This window comes from Lampetra fluviatilis, chromosome 66, assembly GCF_964198595.1.
Source record: "Lampetra fluviatilis chromosome 66, kcLamFluv1.1, whole genome shotgun sequence".
NCBI classification, from domain to species: Eukaryota; Metazoa; Chordata; class Hyperoartia; order Petromyzontiformes; family Petromyzontidae; genus Lampetra; species Lampetra fluviatilis.
Genome location: NC_136340.1, coordinates 447,379 through 468,019, shown reverse-complemented (window position 1 = coordinate 468,019; position 20,641 = coordinate 447,379). Strand labels below are relative to the sequence as shown.

The window sequence follows — 20,641 nt, the reverse complement described above, 5'->3', positions numbered from 1 at the left end:
GGGCATGTGGAACACCCTGCACCCCTGGGGGGGGGGGGGCACGTGGAACACCTGCACCCTGGGGGGGGGGGGCACGTGGAACACCTGCACCCTAGGGGGGGGGGGCACGTGGAACACCTGCACCCTGGGGGGGGGCACGTGGAACACCTGCACCCTGGGCGGGCGGGGGGGCACGTGGAACACCTGCACCCTGGGGCGGGGGGGCACGTGGAACACCTGCACCCTGGGGGGGGGGGCACGTGGAACACTTGCACCCTGGGGGGGGGCACGTGGAACACCTGCACCCTGGGGGGGGGGGGGCACGTGGAACACCTGCACCTGGGGGGGGGGGGGGAGCACGTGGGAACACTTGCACCCTGGGGTGGGGGGGGGGGCAGCAGTGGTGATGGTGGCGCCAGCAAGATCGTGCAGGTGGTGTCTTGGTGGGTACCTGGCGGGCTCGTGCAGGTAGGTGGTGTCTTGGTGGGTACCTGGGGGGCTCGTGCAGGTAAGTGGTGTCTTGGTGGGTACCTGGGGGGCTCGTGCAGGTAGGTGGTGTCTTGGTGGGTACCTGGGGGGCTCGTGCAGGTAAGGTGGTGTCTTGGTGGGTACCTGGGGGGCTCGTGCAGGTAGGTGGTGTCTTGGTGGGTACCTGGGCGGCTCGTGCAGGTAGGTGGTGTCTTGGTGGGGTACCTGGGGGGCTCGTGCAGGTAGGTGGTGTCTTGGTGGGTACCTGGGGGGCTCGTGCAGGTAGGTGGTGACTTGGTGGGTACCTGGGGGGCTCGTGCAGGTAGGTGGTGTCTTGGTGGGTACCTGGGGGGCTCGTGCAGGTAGGTGGTGTCTTGGTGGGTACCTGGCGGGCTCGTGCAGGTAGGTGGTGTCTTGGTGGGTACCTGGGGGGCTCGTGCAGGTAGGTGGTGTCTTGGTGGGTACCTGGCGGGCTCGTGCAGGTAGGTGGTGTCTTGGTGGGTACCTGGGGGGCTCGTGCAGGTAGGTGGTGACTTGGTGGGTACCTGGGGGGCTCGTGCAGGTAGGTGGTGTCTTGGTGGGTACCTGGGGGGCTCGTGCAGGTAGGTGGTGTCTTGGTGGGTACCTGGCGGGCTCGTGCAGGTAGGTGGTGTCTTGGTGGGTACCTGGCGGGCTCGTGCAGGTAGCTGGTGTCTTGGTGGGTACCTGGGGGGCTCGTGCAGGTAGGTGGTGTCTTGGTGGGTACCTGGCGGGCTCGTGCAGGTAGGTGGTGACTTGGTGGGTACCTGGGGGGCTTGTGCAGGTAGGTGGTGTCTTGGTGGGTACCTGGCGGGCTCGTGCAGGTAGGTGGTGTCCTTGGTGGGTACCTGGGGGGCTCGTGCAGGTAGGTGGTGTCTTGGTGGGTACCTGGGGGGCTCGTGCAGGTAGGTGGTGACTTGGTGGGTACCTGGCGGCCTCGTGCAGGTAGGTGGTGTCTTGGTGGGTACCTGGGGGGCTCGTGCAGGTAGGTGGTGACTTGGTGAGTACCTGGGGGGCTCGTGCAGGTAGGTGGTGACTTGGTGGGTACCTGGCGGGCTCGTGCAGGTGGTAGGTGGTGTCTTGGTGGGTACCTGGGGGGCTCGTGCAGGTAGGTGGTGTCTTGGTGGGGTACCTGGCGGGCTCGTGCAGGGTAGGTGGTGTCTTGGTGGGTACCTGGCGGGCTCGTGCCGGTAGGTGGTGTCTTTGGTGGGTACCTGGGGGGCTCGTGTAGGTAGGTGGTGACTTGGTGAGTACCTGGGGGGCTCGTGCAGGTAGGTGGTGACTTGGTGGGTACCTGGCGGGCTCGTGCAGGTGGTAGGTGGTGTCTTGGTGGGTACCTGGGGGGCTCGTGCAGGTAGGTGGTGACTTGGTGGGTACCTGGCGGGCTCGTGCAGGTAGGTGGTGTCTTGGTGGGTACCTGGTGGGGGCTCGTGCAAGTAGGTGGTGTCTTGTTGGGTACCTGGGGGGCTCGTGCAGGTAGGTGGTGTCTTGGTGGGTACCTGGCGGGCGCGTGCAGGTAGGTGGTGTCTTGGTGGGTACCTGGGGGGGCTCGTGCAGGTAGGTGGTGTCTTGGTGGGTACCTGGCGGGGCGCGTGCAGGTAGGTGGTGTCTTGGTGGGTACCTGGGGGGCTCGTGCAAGTAGGTGGTGTCTTGGTGGGTACCTGGGGGGCTCGTGCAGGTAGGTGGTGACTTGGTAGGTACCTGGGGGGCTCGTGCAGGTAGGTGGTGTCTTGTTGGGTACCTGGGGGGCTCGTGCAGGTAGGTGGTGTCTTGGTGGGGTACCTGGCGGGCTCGTGCAGGTAGGTGGTGTCTTGGTGGGTACCTGGGGGGCTCGTGCAAGTAGGTGGTGTCTTGGTGGGTACCTGGGGGGCTCGTGCAGGTAGGTGGTGTCTTGGTGGGTACCTGGGGGGCTCGTGCAGGTAGGTGGTGACTTGGTAGGTACCTGGGGGGCTCGTGCAGGTAGGTGGTGTCTTGGTGGGTACCTGGGGGGCTCGTGCAGGTAGGTGGTGTCTTGGTGGGTACCTGGCGGGCTCGTGCAGGTAGGTGGTGTCTTGGTGGGTACCTGGGGGGCTCGTGCAGGTAGGTGGTGTCTTGGTGGGTACCTGGGGGGCTCGTGCAGGTAGGTGGTGTCTTGGTGGGTACCTGGCGGGCTCGTGCAGGTAGGTGGTGTCTTGGTGGGTACCTGGCGGGCTCGTGCAGGTAGCTGGTGTCTTGGTGGGTACCTGGGGGGCTCGTGCAGGTAGGTGGTGTCTTGGTGGGTACCTGGCGGGCTCGTGCAGGTAGGTGGTGACTTGGTGGGTACCTGGGGGGCTTGTGCAGGTAGGTGGTGTCTTGGTGGGTACCTGGCGGGCTCGTGCAGGTAGGTGGTGTCTTGGTGGGTACCTGGGGGGCTCGTGCAGGTAGGTGGTGTCTTGGTGGGTACCTGGGGGGCTCGTTGCAGGTAGGTGGTGACTTCGTGGGTACCTGGCGGCCTCGTGCAGGTAGGTGGTGTCTTGGTGGGTACCTGGGGGGCTCGTGCAGGTAGGGTGGTGTCTTGGTGGGTACCTGGCGGGCTCGTGCAGGTAGGTGGTGACTTGGTGAGTACCTGGGGGGCTCGTGCAGGTAGGTGGTGACTTGGTGGGTACCTGGCGGGCTCGTGCAGGTGGTAGGTGGTGTCTTGGTGGGTACCTGGCGGGCTCGTGCAGGTAGGTGGTGTCTTGGTGGGGTACCTGGGGGGCTCGTGCAGGTAGGTGGTGACTTGGTGAGTACCTGGGGGGCTCGTGCAGGTAGGTGGTGACTTGGTGGGTACCTGGCGGGCTCGTGCAGGTGGTAGGTGGTGTCTTGGTGGGTACCTGGGGGGCTCGTGCAGGTAGGTGGTGACTTGGTGGGTACCTGGCGGGCTCGTGCAGGTAGGTGGTGTCTTGGTGGGTACCTGGCGGGCTCGTGCCGGTAGGTGGTGTCTTGGTGGGTACCTGGGGGGCTCGTGCAGGTAGGTGGTGACTTGGTGAGTACCTGGGGGGCTCGTGCAGGTAGGTGGTGACTTGGTGGGTACCTGGCGGGCTCGTGCAGGTAGGTGGTGTCTTGGTGGGTACCTGGCGGGCTCGTGCAGGTAGGTGGTGTCTTGGTGGGGTACCTGGCGGGCTCGTGCCGGTAGGTGGTGTCTTGGTGGGTACCTGGGGGGCTCGTGCAGGTAGGTGGTGACTTGGTGAGTACCTGGGGGGCTCGTGCAGGGTAGGTGGTGACTTGGTGGGTACCTGGCGGGCTCGTGCAGGTGGTAGGTGGTGTCTTGGTGGGTACCTGGGGGGCTCGTGCAGGTAGGTGGTGACTTGGTGGGTACCTGGCGGGCTCGTGCAGGTAGGTGGTATCCGTGTGGCGGTCCAGAGACTCCGCGGTGTAGGCCGTGTCGCTCCGCTCACCGTCCGCAGAGAACTCCCACATGCGGCCAAACACCGTCTCCCTAGTAACCGCCAGAACCACCACAACTATCACAACTACCACCACCACCATAATCAATACAACCACAACCACCACAATTACAATCACCCCTACCACAACTACTACCATCACAACCACCACCATCACGAGTACAACGATCACAACCACCACCACTGCAACCATCAATACCACTCATACATGCAGCCAAACACCGTCTCCCTAGCAACCACCACAAAAACCACAACCATCAAGTATACGAACACCACTCCCACCAACACCGCAATCATCATCACTGCTCCCCGGCACCATCACCACATTGTCACTGGCTGCAGCAGCAGGAAGATTATGAGATGTCTTGGGGTATTGCTGGTGGCGGTGTTGGTAATGGCGGTGGTGGTGTGAACAGAGGTGTAGGGAATTCCCACAAGACCTACATCTCTGCTTTATTGACCTGGTCAAGGCCTATGATACCATCAGTAGGCCTGGACTCTGGGTTGTTCTTCGTGTTTTCGGAGTCCCTGACCCTTTGCGCACGATCATTAAGAACCTTCATAGTGGTGAGCAGGCCTGGGTAAAACTACATGGCCGGGAGTCAGAACCATTCCCTGTTCACCTTGGGGTGTCCGACAGGGATGTCCTCTGGCTTCCACGTAATTTAACATCTATTTCAACCACGTAGTTTGTGAAGCCTTCGATTGCTGTACTGGAGGAATTTCCATCTGGTCCAGATACAATGGGAGGCTGATCGATGATTGTGTGTAGTCAAGGGATGGCTCCCTATTGGTCAACCACGTTATGTATGCCGATGATCTGGTCATTGCTGCTCACTCAGAGGATGAGTTGGAGGCGCTGCTGCTGAACCTGGAGCGTGTCACTAAGAGGTAGGGCCTTACCATCAGCCCCACCAAAACTAAGCGTCTGCCTGGATATTTTGTGTTATCAAACACTCCACCCCCCTCAACTCTCCTTTAGTGATGGGGCAGTTGTGGAGGTAGTGGAGAGTTTTCATCGGCTGAGTAACGCTGTGTGGAAGCTACCTGGTCTGTCGCTCCACACAAAGTTTTGGGGCTTCTCAACCACGGTCATGACCTGCCTTCTCTACGCTTGCGAAATGTGTACCCCCCCCCTAATAGAACATCTTCGCCGATAAGAAAACATTTAGGCTGGCCTGCCCATGATCCATCCTGGGTTTTAACCAGGCTGGATTGTGTGAGGAGCTCGCAAATCCTTGAAAGATCTGGACAAAGTCCCATCGGTGAGCTCCTCCGGCAGGCAAGGCTGCGTTGGCTGGGTCATGTAGCCCGGTGTTGATGTTAATGGCGGTGTTGATGATGGTGGTGGTGGCGGTGCTGGTAGCGGTGTTGGTGGCATTAGTGTTGGTGCTGGTGGTGTTGGTGGTGTTGGTGGTGTTGGTGTTGGTGGTGGTGGTGCTGGTGGTGGCGGTGCTGGTGTTGGTGGTGCTGGTGGTGGCGGTGCTGGTGGTGGTGCTGGTGGTGTTGGTGGTGTTGGTGGTGGTGGTGCTGGTGGTGTTGGTGGTGGCGGTGCTGGTGGTGGTGCTGGTGGTGTTGGTGGTGTTGGTGGTGTTGGTACCGGATGAATGAGAGGCGCTCTGCCACTGCTCGCGTGGCGTCCATGGTGGGGGGCGTCTCCCTCACGACGGCGAAGCCGAGCAGCAAGAGGCGGTGCAGCACCCGGCGCAGAGCGTCCTCACAGCCCAGCACCGCCGCACAGCGCTCACCCAGCAGCACCGCTGGGTGGGGTGGGGGACGTGCGTGAGTGGCTGGGTGAGTGAGTGGAGTGGTGGGTGAGTGGCATGGTGGGTGAGCGGCATGGTGGGTGAGTGGCTGGGTGAGTGGTGTGGTGCATGTGAGGCTAAGTGAGTGGCTGGGGTGAGTGAGTGGCTGGGGTGAGTGGCTGGGTGAGTGAGTAGGGTGGTGGGTGAGTGGCATGGTGGGCGAGTGGCATGGTGGGTGAGTGGCATGGTGGGTGAGTGGCATGGTGGGCGAGTGGCTGGGTGAGTGAGTGGAGTGGTGAGTGGCATGGTGGGTGAGTGGCTGGGTGAGTGAGTGGCATGGTGGGTGAGTGGCGTGGTGAGTGGCTGGTTGAGTGAGTGGCGTGGCGAGTGGCCTAGTGAGTGGCTGTGTGAGCCTGGCGGGTGAGCGAGCCGTACCCGGGTCGTGATGAGCGAGTCTCTGCAGGGTGAGCCAGTCCCACAGGTGAGAGTGAGGCTGGGTGAGCGAGTGCCGCTGACGCTCACCACTGGAGTTCAAAAGCCACGACCCCGCGTACTCACTCACGTGGCCGTCCAGCCCTACGCACATACGGGGGTAAGCGTACACAGGGGTGAGCGCACGCGGTGTGTGTACACGGTGGTGAGCGTACACGTGTAAAAGTGTGTCTACTACACGCACGTGTACACAAACACCTGCGTGTACACGCACGTGTATACACACACACGTACACGTGATGGTGAGGGTGTCCCCGTGCACGCGTGCTTCCCGAGGCCGCACGTCCAGGGGGATGGAGGCGGTATCCAGCAGGCGCTGCCCCGTGTCCACGCGCACGCTGGAGCCATGCGCACGGCAGTGGTCGCGCAGCCACACGTAGTCCACGCTCACCAACTCCTCACCCTCACCCTCCTCACCGCTGCCGCCGCTCACCACCGTCTCCTCACCGGCTCTTCGCACCCCCAGTTCTGCGTCGTTGGGTTTTGGGGAGACCCCAAATACCAGCTCTGCACAGGGGACACGGGGACAGGGGGAGATGGGGACAGGGGGAGATGGGGAGATGGGGACAGGGGGAGATGGGGACAGGGGGAGATCGGGACAGGGGGAGATGGGGACACGGGGAGATGGGGACAGGGGGAGATGGGGACACGGGGAGATGGGGACAGGGGGAGATGGGGAGATGGGGACAGGGGGAGATGAAGACAGGGGGAGATGGGGACAGGGGGAGATGGGGAGATGGGGACAGGGGGAGATGGGGACAGGGGGAAATGGGGACAGGGGGAGATGGGGACAGGGGGAGATGGGGACAGGGGGAGATGGGGACACGGGGAGATGAAGACAAGGGGAGATGGGGACAGGGGGACAGGGGGAGATGGGGAGATGGGGACAGGGGGAGATGGGGACAGGGGGAGATGGGGACAGGGGGAGATGGGGACAGGGGGAGATGGGGACACGGGGAGATGGGGAGATGGGGAGATGGGGACAGGGGGACAGGGGGAGATGGGGACAGGGGGACAGGGGGAAATGGGGACAGGGGGAGATGGGGAGATGGGAACACGGGGAGATAAAGACAGGGGGAGATGGGAAGATGGGGACAGGGGGAGATGGGGACAGGGGGAGATGGGGACAGGGGGAGATGGGGACAGGGGGAGATGGGGAGATGGGGACAGGGGGACAGGGGGAGATGGGGACAGGGGGAGATGGGGACAGGGGGAGATGGGGAGATGGGGACAGGGGGACAGGGGGAGATGGGGACAGGGGGAGATGGGGACAGGGGGAGATGGGGACAGGGGGACAGGGGGAGATGGGGACAGGGGGACAGGGGGAGATGGGGACAGGGGGAGATGGGGACAGGGGAGATGGGGACAGGGGGAGATGGGGACAGGGGGAGATGGGGACAGGGGGAAATGGGGACAGGGGGAGATGGGGACAGGGGGAGATGGGGACAGGGGGAAATGGGGACAGGGGGAGATGGGGACAGGGGGAAATGGGGACAGGGGGAGATGGGGGCAGGGGGAGATGGGGACAGGGGGAAATGGGGACAGGGGGAGATGGGGACAGGGGGAGATGGGGACAGGAGGAGATGGGGACACGGGGAGATGGGGACAGGGGGAGATGGGGACACGGGGAGATGGGGACAGGGGGAGATGGGGAGATGGGGACAGGGGGAGATGAAGACAGGGGGAGATGGGGACAGGGGTAGATGGGGACAGGGGGAAATGGGGACAGGGGGAGATGGGGAGATGGGGACAGGGGGAGATGGGGACAGGGGGAGATGGGGACAGGGGGACAGGGGGAGATGGGGACAGGGGGAGATGGGGACAGGGGGACAGGGGGAGATGGGGACATGGGGAGATGGGGACACGGGGAATATTCTCTCACCTGGTCACGCAAAATCGACTTAAAATGTGAAATCCATTGTATGTTTTCTGACAGTGCTAATGCAGGCTATGAATTTGAACCGTGTCAATGCAGGCTATAATATAAAATGCTGGTCCAATGTTACCCAGGTAGGTGTCTCTTGGTCTGCAGGCGAGCAAAGCGAGGGCCCCGGGTTTTGGGGGGCCCATGGCGGCCCCCCTTCTCACGGCCACCACGGAACGGGCCAGAGTTCGCCACGGGGTAAGGCGGAGCATCCACATGGTGCACGGGGCGTGCCTGAGGGGAGAGCAAAGACATTGGCAGCAGCAGCAGCTGCAGCAGCAGCAGCTGCAGCAGCAGCAACAGCGGGGGTGGGGTGGGTGGCCTTCACCCACACCACCGTATTTCCCAGTGGAACTTGTTCAGATAATCGATATTGCTGGTGTTGCCGTGAGCGGGAATCGCCGGATTTGTGGTGCGGCGTGGCTCTCACCCCTGTGGCACACGAGGGGGGCAGCACCACGCCCGGCTGCGTTTGTCTCCGCAGTGGCAATTGTCGTGAGTTCATGCGCACACTTGGTCTTGGAGGCAACACGTTTACTAATTAACACCACTGAGTAACTGTTAGCACTAACAACTTAGGGTGGTGACCACCACGGCTGACTATATGGGGACGTCCATAAATGACGTCACACACCTAGAGGGGGGGGGGGTCAGACATTTGTGACGATGTGTGACGAGGGGGGGGGGGGTTGAGAAATGTGACGTCACATCAAAATGCGCAAATTTAAAAAAATTGCCAACACGTTCTACTTAATTAAGTAGACTTTTTAATAAATGTTTTCTCCTGCAACATCAGAGTGCAGCGCCACATTAAATACGCACTGCAATGCCAATAGTTTAAAGCGATTTGAAGCATGTTTTTTTTTGGGGGGGGGGGGCAGAGCTTTGTGACGTCATATTTGAGGGGGGTCTGACTTTTCGTCACGCCGTGTGACGAAGCTTGTGTTGCCTCCGAAACGTCGTGATTTTTATTTTACTTTTATTAATTTTAATTTTAACCTAAGAGTATGATACCTCTGCTGTCAAACCGGAGCTGGTCCTGAGCACAGTGCCCATGATTGTGTTGTGCTGTAGAACCACGCGGAGGCGAGGAACACTGCAAGGGCTGTTGCCGTTTATGAAACCACCCTCCACACTCGGCATCCTACACTCACACCCATGTAGGTGCGGTCAATATCGGTCCTTAACCCGGACACTTGGTAACTCTGAAGATCCTACCCCGGCTATGCATTTGGCACTCACTCGTCTGCCCGGAGCGGAGTGTAAGCCAACACCGCTCCGCGACGAGGAGAGGCCCTCTTCCAGCCGATCCTTGCCCTGGTCCCCAACGACGACCCCGCCCCTGCCTTGGGGTACCCCTGAAGACCTCTTTGGCCGGCTCCTCCTCTTTCTTGGCCCCACCCACTCCTGGCTCGTCCTCCTCTTTCTTGGCCCCACCCACTCCTGGCTCCTCCTCCTCTCTTGGCCCCACCCACTCCTGGCTCCTCCTCCTCTTTCTTGGCCCCACCCACTCCTGGCTCGTCCTCCTCTTTCTTGGCCCCACCCACTCCTGGCTCCTCCTCCTCTCTCTTGGCCCCACCCACTCCTGGCTCCTCCTCCTCTTTCTTGGCCCCACCCACTCCTGGCTCCTCCTCCTCTTTCTTGGCCCCACCCACTCCTGGCTCCTCCTCCTCTCTCTTGGCCCCACCCACTCCTGGCTCCTCCTCCTCTTTCTTGGCACCACCCACTCCTGGCTCCTCCTCCTCTCTCTTGGCCCCACCCACTCCTGGCTCCTCCTCCTCTTTCTTGGCACCACCCACTCCTGGCTCCTCCTCCTCTTTCTTGGCACCACCTACTCCTGGCTCCTCCTCCTCTCTCTTGGCCCCACCCACTCCTGGCTCCTCCTCCTCTCTCTGGCACCACTCACTCCTGGCTCCTCCTCCTCTTTCTTGGCCCCACCCACTCCTGGCTCCTCCTCCTCTCTCTTGGCCCCACCCACTCCTGGCTCCTCCTCCTCTCTCTGGCACCACTCACTCCTGGCTCCTCCTCCTCTCTCTTGGCCCCACCCACTCCTGGCTCCTCCTCCTCTCTCTTGGCCCCACCCACTCCTGGCTCCTCCTCCTCTCTCTGGCACCACCCACTCCAGGCTCCTCCTCCTCTTTCTTGGCCCCACCCACTCCTGGCTCCTCCTCCTCTTTCTTGGCCCCACCCACTCCTGGCTCCTCCTCCTCTTTCTTGGCCCCACCCACTCCTGGCTCCTCCTCCTCTCTCTTGGCCCCACCCACTCCTGGCTCCTCCTCCTCTCTCTTGGCCCCACCCACTCCTGGCTCCTCCTCCTCTCTCTTGGCCCCACCCACTCCTGGCTCCTCCTCCTCTCTCTGGCACCACCCACTCCAGGCTCCTCCTCCTCTTTCTTGGCCCCACCCACTCCTGGCTCCTCCTCCTCTCTCTTGGCACCACCCACTCCTGGCTCCTCCTCCTCTCTCTTGGCCCCACCCACTCCTGGCTCCTCCTCTCTCTTGGCCCCACCCACTCCTGGCTCCTCCTCCTCTCTCTTGGCCCCACCCACTCCTGGCTCCTCCTCCTCTCTCTGGCACCACTCACTCCTGGCTCCTCCTCCTCTTTCTTGGCCCCACCCACTCCTGGCTCCTCCTCCTCTCTCTTGGCCCCACCCACTCCTGGCTCCTCCTCCTCTCTCTTGGCCCCACCCACTCCTGGCTCCTCCTCCTCTCTCTTGGCCCCACCCACTCCTGGCTCCTCCTCCTCTCTCTTGGCACCACCCACTCCTGGCTCCTCCTCCTCTTTCTTGGCCCCACCCACTCCTGGCTCCTCCTCCTCTTTCTTGGCCCCACCCACTCCTGGCTCCTCCTCTTTCTTGGCACCACCCACTCCCGGCTCCTCCTCCTCTTTCTGGCACCACCCACTTCTCGCAAGAGCCATCCGAAAGGCCTTGCGTAACCCATTCGCACCTCCTTCCGCTCGCCCCCTCATTGGACACCCACAATACTCCTCTTCATATGGAAAACTCTCCACTCTCTCCCACAACTGCCCCATCACCAATTGAGAGTTGTGGAGTGTTTGATGGCACATCCCGGTAGTGTCAGCGCTACGCTGCGCTACGAACCTGGCGACCCAATTCCCGCTCACGGCCACCACCAGTGACGATTATCTGAACCGGTTATGGGCCTCCCCTAGGTCGACTCAGCCTCAAATGAGTACTTGGTGGCAGTGTAGTAAACATCGCCACTAGGGAGACAAAGGCGGCCGGGCGTGGCGTTGGCCACCCACCACCACGTGTGTCACGGTGACTGCCTTCAAGAGCGCTGGCGAACAGCACTTGCCCCAACAGTCCGGTAAAGGCGGGGGGGGGGGATCATTGTATTTGTGTAGTTTACGCAGCCACACTCACCTGCATCACCAAGGCTGGATTATGGACCGGGCCACTGGGGCAGTGCCCCGGGGCCTCGGACTGCCAGGGGGCCTCCAAACCTCAGGCCGCCCGCGGTGCGCGGCCCGAGACTGTGCACAGCGCAAGCTGAGGTCCACCACCACCACCAGCGGCCAGGCAGTGAGTGAGGCAGCATCGCTGCCTGGCCCATGGTGGTGGTGGACCCTGCAACCCGCCCGTCTCACCCCTCCAGGCAGGGGGAGGGGGGTACGCGTCAGGGACTTGATTGGTGGAGAGGAGGGAGGCTCCCCCGTGCCCCCGTGTACGGTGCCCCGTGCCCACCCACTCCTGGCTCCTCCTCCTCTCTTGGCCCCACCCACTCCTGGCTCCTCCTCCTCTCTCTGGCACCACCCACTCCTGGCTCCTCCTCCTCTCCTCTCTTGCCCCCACCCACTCCTGGCTCCTCCTCTCTCTCTTGGCCCCACCCACTCCTGGCTCCTCCTCCTCTTTCTTGGCACCACCCACTCCTGGCTCCTCCTCCTCTCTCTTGGCCCCACCCACTCCTGGCTCCTCCTCCTCTTTCTTGGCACCACCCACTCCTGGCTCCTCCTCCTCTTTCTTGGCACCACCCACTCCTGGCTCCTCCTCTTTCTTGGCACCACCCACTCCCGGCTCCTCCTCCTCTTTCTGGCACCACCCACTTCTCGCAAGAGCCATCCGAAAGGCCTTGCGTAACCCATTCGCACCTCCTTCCGCTCGCCCCCTCATTGGACACCCACAATACTCCTCTTCATATGGAAAACTCTCCACTCTCTCCCACAACTGCCCCATCACCAATTGAGAGTTGTGGAGTGTTTGATGGCACATCCCGGTAGTGTCAGCGCTACGCTGCGCTACGAACCTGGCGACCCAATTCCCGCTCACGGCCACCACCAGTGACGATTATCTGAACCGGTCATGGGCCTCCCCTAGGTCGACTCAGCATCAAATGAGTACTTGGTGGCAGTGTAGTAAACATCGCCACTAGGGAGACAAAGGCGGCCGGGCGTGGCGTTGGCCACCCACCACCACGTGTGTCACGGTGACTGCCTTCAAGAGCGCTGGCGAACAGCACTTGCCCCAACAGTCCGGTAAAGGCGGGGGGGGGGATCATTGTATTTGTGTAGTTTACGCAGCCACACTCACCTGCATCACCAAGGCTGGATTATGGACCGGGCCACTGGGGTAGTGCCCCGGGGCCTCGGACTGCCAGGGGGCCTCCAAACCTCAGGCCGCCCGCGGTGCGCGGCCCGAGACTGTGCACAGCGCAAGCTGAGGTCCACCACCACCACCAGCGGCCAGGCAGTGAGTGAGGCAGCATCGCTGCCTGGCCCATGGTGGTGGTGGACCCTGCAACCCGCCCGTCTCACCCCTCCAGGCAGGGGGAGGGGGGTACGCGTCAGGGACTTGATTGGTGGAGAGGAGGGAGGCTCCCCCGTGCCCCCGTGTCACGGTGCCCCCCCCCCCGTGTCTCCCTCACAGTGCCCCCCCCCCGTGCCCCCGTGTCACGGTGCCCCCCCCCCCGTGTCTCCCTCACGGCCTCCGTCTCATTCCCTACCTCCTCTCCCCCGTGTTCGTCGCGGCGTGATGACGTCATCGCGTAACGACGAATGTGCGTGATGACGTCATCGCGCTCGGGCATCTGCGCGCGTTGACGTCATCGCTTGCGTGTCCGCGAACGCCGAGCGCGCGAGTAACGCCAGCGCGTACGGTTTGCGTTGTGACGTCACCGCGCGCGGTTTGCCTGGTGACGTCACCGCGCGCGGTTTGCGTGGAGACGTCACCGCGCGCGGTTTGCGTGGTGACGTCACCGCGCGCGGTTTGCGTGGTGACGTCACCGCGCGCGGTTTGCGTGGTGACGTCACCGCGCTTGTGCGCGAAGACGTTGCTCGAACTCGCCCTCGTTCCCATTGAGCCACTCAGTCGGGAGGGTAGGCCTCGGCAAGGTAAAAGTTAAAAACAACGAGCCTACCTTTACCTTACCTTTTACCTTACCACAATACAATCACTCTACCCTACCTTTTACCCTTTAGCAGGTAAGGTAATAGGTAAAAAGCAACGAGACTTCCTTTTACCCTTACACCATACAAATTACCCAATTACAGGGTAATTACCAGAGAACTACACATGAACAAGGTTTATAACGGTAAATGCTATGAGGAAGAGCGCTTCATTCATATAGAAAACTCTCGATGATTCCAATTTTACACGCTTTCTTTTAACTCACTCTGTCGTTGTCGTATCCTCAAATCTTGTATCTAAATTTTAATCCACTTCCCAATGTATCGACTGCAAACTTGGTATACTTATGTCATACTGATGACAATACTATATTTTATCATAACAATTTTAAACATTCTTTTTTATATGTTATGTTTCAGCTTGGGTCTAATTGTCCACAGTCAACTGACGTTGGCTGTAATTGGCCACGGTCCCTTACGTTGTGGCAAGCTTCGGGGCCACTTCCTGGAGTCGTGGAGTTCTGCCATTAATAGTACATTTCATAAAAGCGTGTTTTTGTTTAAGTTTGTTTAAATATTACTTGTTAAATGGAGGCCACAGACTGCACCACGGAGCTTTTAGTGGTAAACAAGGTACCGTATTTACCGGGTAAAACTTCGCGCTTCCTTTACCCTACCGGGTAATTCTTCCGAGCTACCTTTACCCTGTACCCTTTACCTTACCCCTTGGCATGTCGACAACTTTACCCTTTTACCCGGTAAAAAGGGTAAATTACCTTGCCGAGGCCTACGGGAGGGGGTGGAGGAGGGGAAGGGTTGGGGGGAGGGGTGGAGGTGGGATGGAGGAGGGGAGGGGGTGGAGGAGTGGAGGGGAGGAGGTGGAGGAGGGGAGGGGGTGGAGGTGGAGGAGGGGAGGGGGTGGAGGCGTGGGGAGTGGTTGCTACCCCAGCTGCTGCTGCTGCTGTGCTGAGACTCGCGACCCAGAGTCGCGATCCAGCTCCACCACCACTGAAGACGCCCGTGTACCCTCACACACAGAGTGTTGGGGCAAGTGCTGTGAGCGAGCACCTGTGAAGGCCGGCACTGCGGCACACGAGGGTGCCTGGCACCACGCCCGCCCGCCTTTGTCTCCCCAGTGACGATGTTTACACACCACCACCATCCACGCAGCAGCAGCGTGGTGTGAATGGGTGGGGTAAAGTGTGGGCACTCTCCCGCCGCTGCCAAGAGGTCTGTGCCAGCGTGGAAGAGTAGACCAAGGACGGCGCTGTTCAGGAGGCAGCAAGAGCGGCTCTAGTGGCCTGCACGGCACCGAGACGGGCTGCAGCTCCGCACACGTGAGAAGTGAGAAGCGGTGATGGTTTATTCAGAGACACCACCCGTGACCATGACAACACACAGCCCGTCACCATGACAACCAGACAACCCCCTCTGTCACCATGACAACCACACATCCCATCATGACAACCAGACAACCCCCTCTGTCACCATGACAACCACACAGCCCATCATGACAACCAGACACCCCTGTTACCGTGACGATCAAGTACCTCGTCACCATGGCACAATGACGCCACAAGCAGCGCGACAACCGGACCGCCTGCTAGTGATGGTGACGATGGTGTTCGTGTCCACCTGTGTTGCCGTGTACCCCCCATGGCCCACGCGTGTTCCCCGTCTCCCCGTGTCCCCCCACCCCCATATCCCCGTGTCTCCCGTGTCCCCCCACCCCCCATATCCCCGTCTCCCCGTGTCCCCCCACCCCCATATCCCCGTCTCCCCGTGTCCCCCCACCCCCATATCCCAGTCTCCCCGTGTCCCCCCACCCCCATATCCCCGTCTCCCCGTGTCCCCCCACCCCCATATCCCCGTCTCCCCGTGTCCCCCCACCCCCATATCCCCGTCTCCCCGTGTCCCCCCACCCCCATATCCCCGTCTCCCCGTGTCCCCCCACCCCCATATCCCCGTCTCCCCGTGTCCCCCCACCCCCATATCCCCGTCTCCCCGTGTCCCCCCACCCCCCATATCCCCGTCTCCCCGTGTCCCCCCACCCCCCATATCCCCGTCTCCCCGTGTCCCCCCACCCCCATATCCCCGTCTCCCCGTGTCCCCCCACCCCCATATCCCCGTGTCTCCCGTGTCCCCCCACCCCCATATCCCCGTCTCCCCGTGTCCCCCCACCCCCATATCCCCGTGTCCCCGTGTCTCCCGTGTCCCCCCACCCCCCATATCCCCGTCTCCCCGTGTCCCCCCACCCCCCATATCCCCGTCTCCCCGTGTCCCCCCACCCCCATATCCCCGTCTCCCCGTGTCCCCCCACCCCCATATCCCCGTCTCCCCGTGTCCCCCCACCCCCATATCCCCGTGTCTCCCGTGTCCTCCCACCCCCATATCTCCGTCTCCCCGTGTCCCCCCACCCCCCATATCCCCGTCTCCCCGTGTCCCCCCACCCCCCATATCCCCGTCTCTCCGTGTCCCCCCACCCCCATATCCCCGTGTCTCCCGTGTCCCCCCACCCCCATATCCCTGTCTCCCCGTGTCCCCCCACCCCCATATCCCCGTGTCTCCCGTGTCCCCCCACCCCCCATATCCCCGTCTCCCCGTGTCCCCCCACCCCCATATCCCCGTGTCTCCCGTGTCCCCCCACCCCCCATATCCCCGTGTCTCCCGTGTCCCCCCACCCCCCATATCCCCGTGTCTCCCGTGTCCCCCCACCCCCCATATCCCCGTGTCTCCCGTGTCCCCCCACCCCCCATATCCCCGTGTCTCCCGTGTCCCCCCACCCCCCATATCCCCGTGTCTCCCGTGTCCCCCCACCCCCCATATCCCCGTGTCTCCCGTGTCCCCTCACCCCCCATATCCCCGTGTCTCCCGTGTCCCCTCACCCCCCATATCCCCGTGTCTCCCGTGTCCCCCCACCCCCATATCCCCGTGTCTCCCGTGTCCCCCCACCCCCAATATCCCCGTGTCTCCCGTGTCCCCCCACCCCCCATATCCCCGTGTCTCCCGTGTCCCCTCACCCCCCATATCCCCGTGTCTCCCGTGTCCCCTCACCCCCCATATCCCCGTGTCTCCCCGAGTCACCACCCCCCCCCCCCCCCCGTGTCTCCCCGAGTCACCCCCCCCCCCCGTGTCTCCCCGAGTCACCCCCCCCCCCCGTGTCTCCCGTGTCCCCCCACCCCCCATATCCCCGTGTCTCCCCGAGTCACCACCCCCCCCCCCCCGTGTCTCCCCGAGTCACCCCCCCCCCCCCCGTGTCTCCGCTAGCGCAGTGCGAGGTGGCCCCTCCGTCCCGCTACGAGGGCCGCCGCAGTGGCGGCCGCCAGGGCCCCCGTGAAGCCCAGGAGGCGTAGGAGGCCCCCCACGGAGGGGAGCGCTCGCTCCAGCAGGGAGCGCCGCATCGGCAGCGCGGGGACTTCCTGGCGGGTGGGGGTGTAGGGGGGGGCATGCGGGGGTTGGGGTGGTGGTGCACGCAGAGAGGGTAGGGGGCACACGGGGCAGACGGGGAGACACGTGGGGAGAGAAGCGTTGAGACACGGGGGGAGATGTGAAGAGACACGGGGAGAGATGAGGGGAGACACGGGGGGAGACACGGAGGGAGAGAAGTGGGGAGACACGAGGGAAGATGTGGAGAGGCACAAGGGGAGACACAAGGAGAGACACGCAGGGAGAGATGAGGGGAGACACGCAGGGAGAGAAGTGGGGAGACAAGTGGGGAGAGAAGCGTTGAGACATGGGGGGAGATGTGGAGAGACACGGGGAGAGATGAGGGGAGACACGGGGGGAGACACGCAGGGAGAGAAGTGGGGATACACGTGGGGAGAGAAGCGTTAGGACACGGGGGGAGATGTGGAGAGACACGGGGAGAGATGAGGGGAGACACGGGGGGAGACACGCAGGGAGAGAAGTGGGGAGACACGGGGAAAGATGTGGAGAGACACGGGGGGAGACACGCAGGGAGAGAAGTGGGGAGACACGGGGGGAGATGTGGGGAGACACAGAGGGAGACACGCAGGGAGAGATGTGGGGAGACACGGGGAGAGATGTGGGGAGACACAGGGCGAGACATAAGGGGGGACACGCAGGGAGAGAAGTGGGGAGACACGGGGGAGACACGTGGAGATAAATGGGGAGACACGGGGGGAGATGTGGGTAGACTCAGGGACAAGGGTACAGAGGGAGACACAGGGGATTGGTTGAGTGAGTGAGTGGCGAGTGGTGAGCGGTTGAGTGAGTGAGTGGTGAGTGAGTGAGTGGGCGAGTGGTGAGTTGGTTGAGTGAGTGGGCGAGTGGTGAGTGGGTTGAGTGAGTGAGTGGGTGAGTGGTGAGCGGTTGAGTGAGTGGGCGAGTGGTGAGCGGATGAGTGAGTGAGTGGGCGAGTGGTGAGTGGGTTGAGTGAGTGGGCGAGTGGTGAGTGCGTTGAGTGAGTGAGTGGGCAAGTGGTGAGCGTTTGAGTGAGTGAGTGGGCGAGTGGTGAGTGGTTGAGTGAGTGGGCGAGTGGTTGCGTGAGTGAGTGGGCGAGTGGTGAGCGTTTGAGTGAGTGAGTGGGCGAGTGGTGAGTGGTTGAGTGAGGGAGTAGGTGAGTGGTGAGCGGTTGAGTGAGTAAGTGGGCGAGTGGTGAGCGGTTGAGTGAGTGAGTGGTTGAGTGAGTAAGTGGGCGAGTGGTGAGCGAGTGAGTAAGTGGGCGAGTGGTGAGCGGTTGAGTGAGTGGGCGAGTGTTGAGCGTTTGAGTGAGTGAGTGAGTGGGCGAGTGGTGAGTGGTTGAGTGAGTGGGCGAGTGGTTGAGTGAGTGAGTGAGTGGGCGAGTGGTGAGTGGTTGAGTGAGTGAGTGAGTGGGCGAGAGGTGAGTGGTTGAGTGAGTGAGTGAGTGGGCGATTGGTGAGCAGTTGAGTGAGTGGGCGAGTGGTGAGTGGTTGAGTGAGTGGGCGAGTGGTGAGTGGTTGAGTGAGTAAGTGGGCGAGTGGTTGAGTGAGTGAGTGGGCGAGTGGTGAGTGGTTGAGTGAGTGAGTGGGCGAGTGGTGAGCGGTTGAGTGAGTGGTGAGTGGTTGAGAGAGTGAGTGGGCGAGTGGTGAGTGGTTGAGTGAATGAGTTGGCGAGTGGTGAGTGTTTGAGTGAGTGAGTGGGCGAGTGGTGAGCGGTTGAGTGGGCGAGTGGTGAGTGGTTGAGTGAATGAGTCAGTGGGCGAGTGGTTGAGTGAGTGGGCGAGTGGTGAGTGGTTGAGTGAGTGAATGGGCGAGTGGTGAGTGGTTGAGTGAGTGGGGGAGTGGGTGAGTGGTTGAGTGAGTGAGTGGGCGAGTGGTGAGTAGTTGAGTGAGTGAGTGGGCGAGTGGTGAGTGGGTTGAGTGAGTGGGCGAGTGGTGAGCGGTTGAGTGAGTGGGCGAGTGGTTGAGTGAGTGAGTGGGCGAGTGGTGAGTGGTTGAGTGAGTGAGTGCGTGGACGAGTGGTTGAGTGAGTGAGTGGGCGAGTGGTGAGCGGTTGAGTGAGGGAGTAGGTTAGTGGTGAGCGGTTGAGTGAGTAAGTGGGCGAGTGGTGAGCGGTTGAGTGAGTGAGTGGTGAGTGGTTGAGTGAGTGAGTGGGCGAGTGGTGAGCCAGTGAGTGAGTGGGCGAGTGGTGAGCGGTTGAGTGAGTGGGCGAGTGTTGAGCGTTTGAGTGAGTGAGTGAGTGAGTGAGTGGGCGAGTGGTGAGTGGTTGAGTGAGTGGACGAGTGGTTGAGTGAGTGAGTGAGTGGGCGAGTGGTGAGTGGTTGAGTGAGTGGGCGAGTGGTTGAGTGAGTGAGTGGGCGAGTGGTGAGTGGTTGAGTTAGTGAGTGGGCGAGTGGTGAGTGGGTTGAGTGAGTGGGCGAGTGGTGAGCGGTTGAGTGAGTGGGCGAGTGGTGAGCGAGTGAGTGAGAGAGTGGGTGAGTGGTGAGCGGTTGAGTGAGTGAGTGGGCGAGTGGTGAGTGGTTGAGTGAGTGGGCGAGTGGTTGCGTGAGTGAGTGGGCGAGTGGTGAGCGTTTGAGTGAGTGAGTGGGCGGGCGAGTGGTGAGTGGTTGAGTGAGGGAGTAGGTGAGTGGTGAGCGGTTGAGTGAGTAAGTGGGCGAGTGGTGAGCGGTTGAGTGAGTGAGTGGTGAGTGGTTGAGTGAGTGAGTGGGCGAGTGGTGAGTGGTTGAGTGAGTGGGCGAGTGGTTGAGTGAGTGAGTGGGCGAGTGGTGAGTGGTTGAGTGAGTGAGTGAGTGAGTGGGCGAGAGGTGAGTGGTTGAGTGAGTGAGTGAGTGGGCGATTGGTGAGCAGTTGAGTGAGTGGGCGAGTGGTGAGTGGTTGAGTGAGTGGGCGAGTGGTGAGTGGTTGAGTGAGTGAGTAAGTGGGCGAGTGGTTGAGTGAGTGAGTGGGCGAGTAGTGAGTGGTTGAGTGAGTGAGTGGGCGAGTGGTGAGCGGTTGAGTGAGTGGTGAGTGGTTGAGAGAGTGAGTGGGCGAGTGGTGAGTGGTTGAGTGAATGAGTTGGCGAGTGGTGAGTGAGTCAGTGGGCGAGTGGTTGAGTGAGTGGGCGAGTGGTGAGTGGTTGAGTGAGTGAATGGGCGAGTGGTGAGTGGTTGAGTGAGTGGGGGAGTGGTGAGTGGTTGAGTGAGTGAGTGCGTGGACGAGTGGTTGAGTGAGTGAGTGAGCGAGTGGTGAGCGGTTGAGTGAGGGAGTAGGTTAGTGGTGAGCGGTTGAGTGAGTAAGTGGGCGAGTGGTGAGCGGTTGAGTGAGTGAGTGGTGAGTGGTTGAGTGAGTGAGTGGGCGAGTGGTGAGCGAGTGAGTGAGTGGGCGAGTGGTGAGCGGTTGAGTGAGTGGGCGAGTGTTGAGCGTTTGAGTGAGTGAGTGAGTGGGCGAGTGGTGAGTGGTTGAGTGAGTGGACGAGTGGTTGAGTGAGTGAGTGAGTGGGCGAGTGGTGAGTGGTTGAGTGAGTGGGCGAGTGGTGAGCGGTTGAGTGGGCGAGTGGTGAGTGGTTGAGTGAATGAGTCAGTGGGCGAGTGGTTGAGTGAGTGGGCGAGTGGTGAGTGGTTGAGTGAGGGAATGGGCGAGTGTTGAGTGGTTGAGTGAGTGGGGGAGTGGGTGAGTGGTTGAGTGAGTGAGTGGGCGAGTGGTGAGTAGTTGAGTGAGTGAGTGGGCAAGTGGTGAGTGGGTTAAGTGAGTGAGTGGGCGAGTGGTGAGCGGTTGAGTGAGTGGGCGAGTGGTTGAGTGAGTGAGTGGGCGAGTGGTGAGTGGTTGAGTGAGTGAGTGCGTGGA

The 20,641-nt window shown here is 61.7% G+C and overlaps 2 protein-coding genes across 2 annotated transcripts in view; both read right to left on the bottom strand.

Annotated features, from left to right (window-relative positions):
* Positions 1-4,046: 4,046 nt before the first annotated feature.
* LOC144952247 (trimethyllysine dioxygenase, mitochondrial-like) lies at positions 4,047-12,831 on the bottom strand. Its single transcript, XM_078882678.1, has 7 exons — positions 12,583-12,831; positions 11,419-11,644; positions 8,113-8,264; positions 6,341-6,613; positions 6,050-6,190; positions 5,470-5,629; positions 4,047-4,098 (listed from the first exon to the last, which is right to left on the bottom strand). Exons 3-7 carry the CDS (start codon positions 8,246-8,248, stop codon positions 4,062-4,064), a joined length of 747 nt encoding a protein of 248 aa, XP_078738804.1. The 5' UTR covers positions 8,249-8,264; positions 11,419-11,644; positions 12,583-12,831; the 3' UTR covers positions 4,047-4,061.
* A 3,827-nt stretch (positions 12,832-16,658) lies between these two features.
* Positions 16,659-20,641, bottom strand: part of LOC144952200 (amine oxidase [flavin-containing]-like) — a 67,741-nt gene continuing 63,758 nt past the window's right edge. Inside the window, exon 15 of the mRNA XM_078882602.1 lies at positions 16,659-16,816. Within this exon, the coding sequence (XP_078738728.1) occupies positions 16,661-16,816 (156 nt within the window). The 3' untranslated portion in view covers positions 16,659-16,660. The remainder of the gene's footprint in view (positions 16,817-20,641) is intronic.